Source organism: Sinocyclocheilus anshuiensis, unplaced genomic scaffold (genome assembly GCF_001515605.1).
Source record: "Sinocyclocheilus anshuiensis isolate Anshui unplaced genomic scaffold, SAMN03320099.WGS_v1.1 scaffold1603, whole genome shotgun sequence".
NCBI classification, from domain to species: domain Eukaryota; kingdom Metazoa; phylum Chordata; class Actinopteri; order Cypriniformes; family Cyprinidae; genus Sinocyclocheilus; species Sinocyclocheilus anshuiensis.
The window spans coordinates 32,239-34,132 of record NW_015548282.1 but is presented as its reverse complement, the minus strand read 5'-3'; the positions used below and the strand labels follow the sequence as shown (position 1 = coordinate 34,132).

Here is a 1,894-nt window from a genome sequence, read left to right as displayed (position 1 = left end):
GGAGAGTTACGTGGACCGCTGCGGACCGCTGGGAGTCCAGCTCTGTACTAAATACAGGTCGAACACAAACACACACACACACACACACAAATCAACAGAATCTGTCACAGTACGAGTAATGTTAAATCACGGCAGTGGCAGAAATGAACTTTTACATTATGTTGGCATTTAAACCTTTGTGATCAGTAATAATGCTCAATGCTGCCAAAACGTAAAAATAAATCTTTGATGCAATGTGAGCAGTTCTGAATGTAATGCTATAATCGACACTTTTCGTTCACTTTCACGCTTCACTTCAAATTTAGATCCTTTTTAATTTGTAATTAAATTTAGATAAATTTTTAGCCCCGTATCTTGAATTTCTTGGTATTTTTGTTAATTTTGGTGCCATATTTATCTCAAGCCCTATTAATTTCTATGAATTTTGAGGCTCTTCTGCTCACCAAGGCTGATCAAAAATACAGTAAAAATTGTGAAATATTATTACAAAACTGTAAGAGAACACACACTCACACACACACACACACACACACACACACACACACATACACTCCTCATGTTAGTGAATTAAAGAGCAGCAGCATCCTCCTCTGTTTCAGCGTGTGTCCCGTCGTGACTACGGTGGTCAGTATGGCCCGCGCCGTGCGGAAAGGCTTTCGGGAGAGTTACGTGGACCGCTGCGGACCGCTGGGAGTCCAGCTCTGTACTAAATACATGTCGAACACAAACACACACACACACACACACAAATCAACAGAATCTGTCACAGTACGAGTAATGTTAAATCACGGCAGTGGCAGAAATGAACTTTTACATTATGTTGGCATTTAAACCTTTGTGATCAGTAATAATGCTCAATGCTGCCAAAACGTAAAAATAAATCTTTGATGCAATGTGAGCAGTTCTGAATGTAATGCTATAATCGACACTTTTCGTTCACTTTCACGCTTCACTTCAAATTTAGATTCTTTTTAATTTGTAATTAAATTTAGATATCCCGTATCTTGAATTTCTTGGTATTTTTGTTAATTTTGGTGCCATATTTATCTCAAGCCCTATTAATTTCTATGAATTTTGAGGCTCTTCTGCTCACCAAGGCTGATCAAAAATACAGTAAAAATTGTGAAATATTATTACAATTTAAGTGAATATCTGTTAAACTGTAATTTATTTCTGTGATCAAAGCTGTATTTTCAGCATCATTACTCCAGTATTCAGTCTCCAGTCTTCAGTGTCACATGATCTTCAGAAATCATTCTAATATGCTGATTTGCTGCTTGAGAAACATTTCTGATTATTATCAATGTTGAAAACAGTTAATATTTGTGTGGAAACGGTGATACATTTTATTTTTCAGGATTCGCAGATGAATAGAGAGTTCAAAAGAACAGCATTTATTTCAAATAGAAATCTTTTCTAGAATTTAAAATGTCTTTACTGTCATTTTTGAAGAATCGGATGTGTTTTCTGTGGTTGTAGGATAAATCAGGCGCGTGTGTATCTGCAGGCGTATAGAGTGGGCTACAAAATCCAGTGTCCCGAGAAAACAGCAAGATGAACAACATCAAGTCTATTGTAATGCTCCCAAACACTGAACAGACACACTCACTCAGTGCATATTATATGATTGTGTATACTGACTTTTGCACATTGCATGTGTATTGTTACAGACTAATAAAGGTATTTTTGGTGACTTATTTACATGATTGTGTGATCCTCTTTGAACTGCTTTGCAAATGTTTAACCATTTATACTGAAACTACCAAAGGAAGATGAAACCGGTGCATCGTGCATCACTTCTGCTTATATATACGTGCTATATGAACTATGCCTGAGAGTTACAGGGACTGAACTCACGGAGCACAGTAAGTTAATGCAGTCATATATTGCATGA

The 1,894-nt window shown here is 36.7% G+C and overlaps 1 protein-coding gene across 1 annotated transcript in view; it reads left to right on the top strand.

Annotated features, from left to right (window-relative positions):
- The window catches only part of LOC107655833 (fibropellin-1), an 11,212-nt gene extending 9,524 nt beyond the window's left edge, over positions 1–1,688 (top strand). Inside the window, exons 17-18 of the mRNA XM_016443419.1 lie at positions 1–57; positions 1,480–1,688. The exon at positions 1–57 is cut by the window's left edge and continues 60 nt beyond it. Of these exons, the coding sequence (XP_016298905.1) occupies positions 1–57; positions 1,480–1,558 (136 nt within the window). The 3' untranslated portion in view covers positions 1,559–1,688. The remainder of the gene's footprint in view (positions 58–1,479) is intronic.
- Positions 1,689–1,894: the final 206 nt, after the last annotated feature.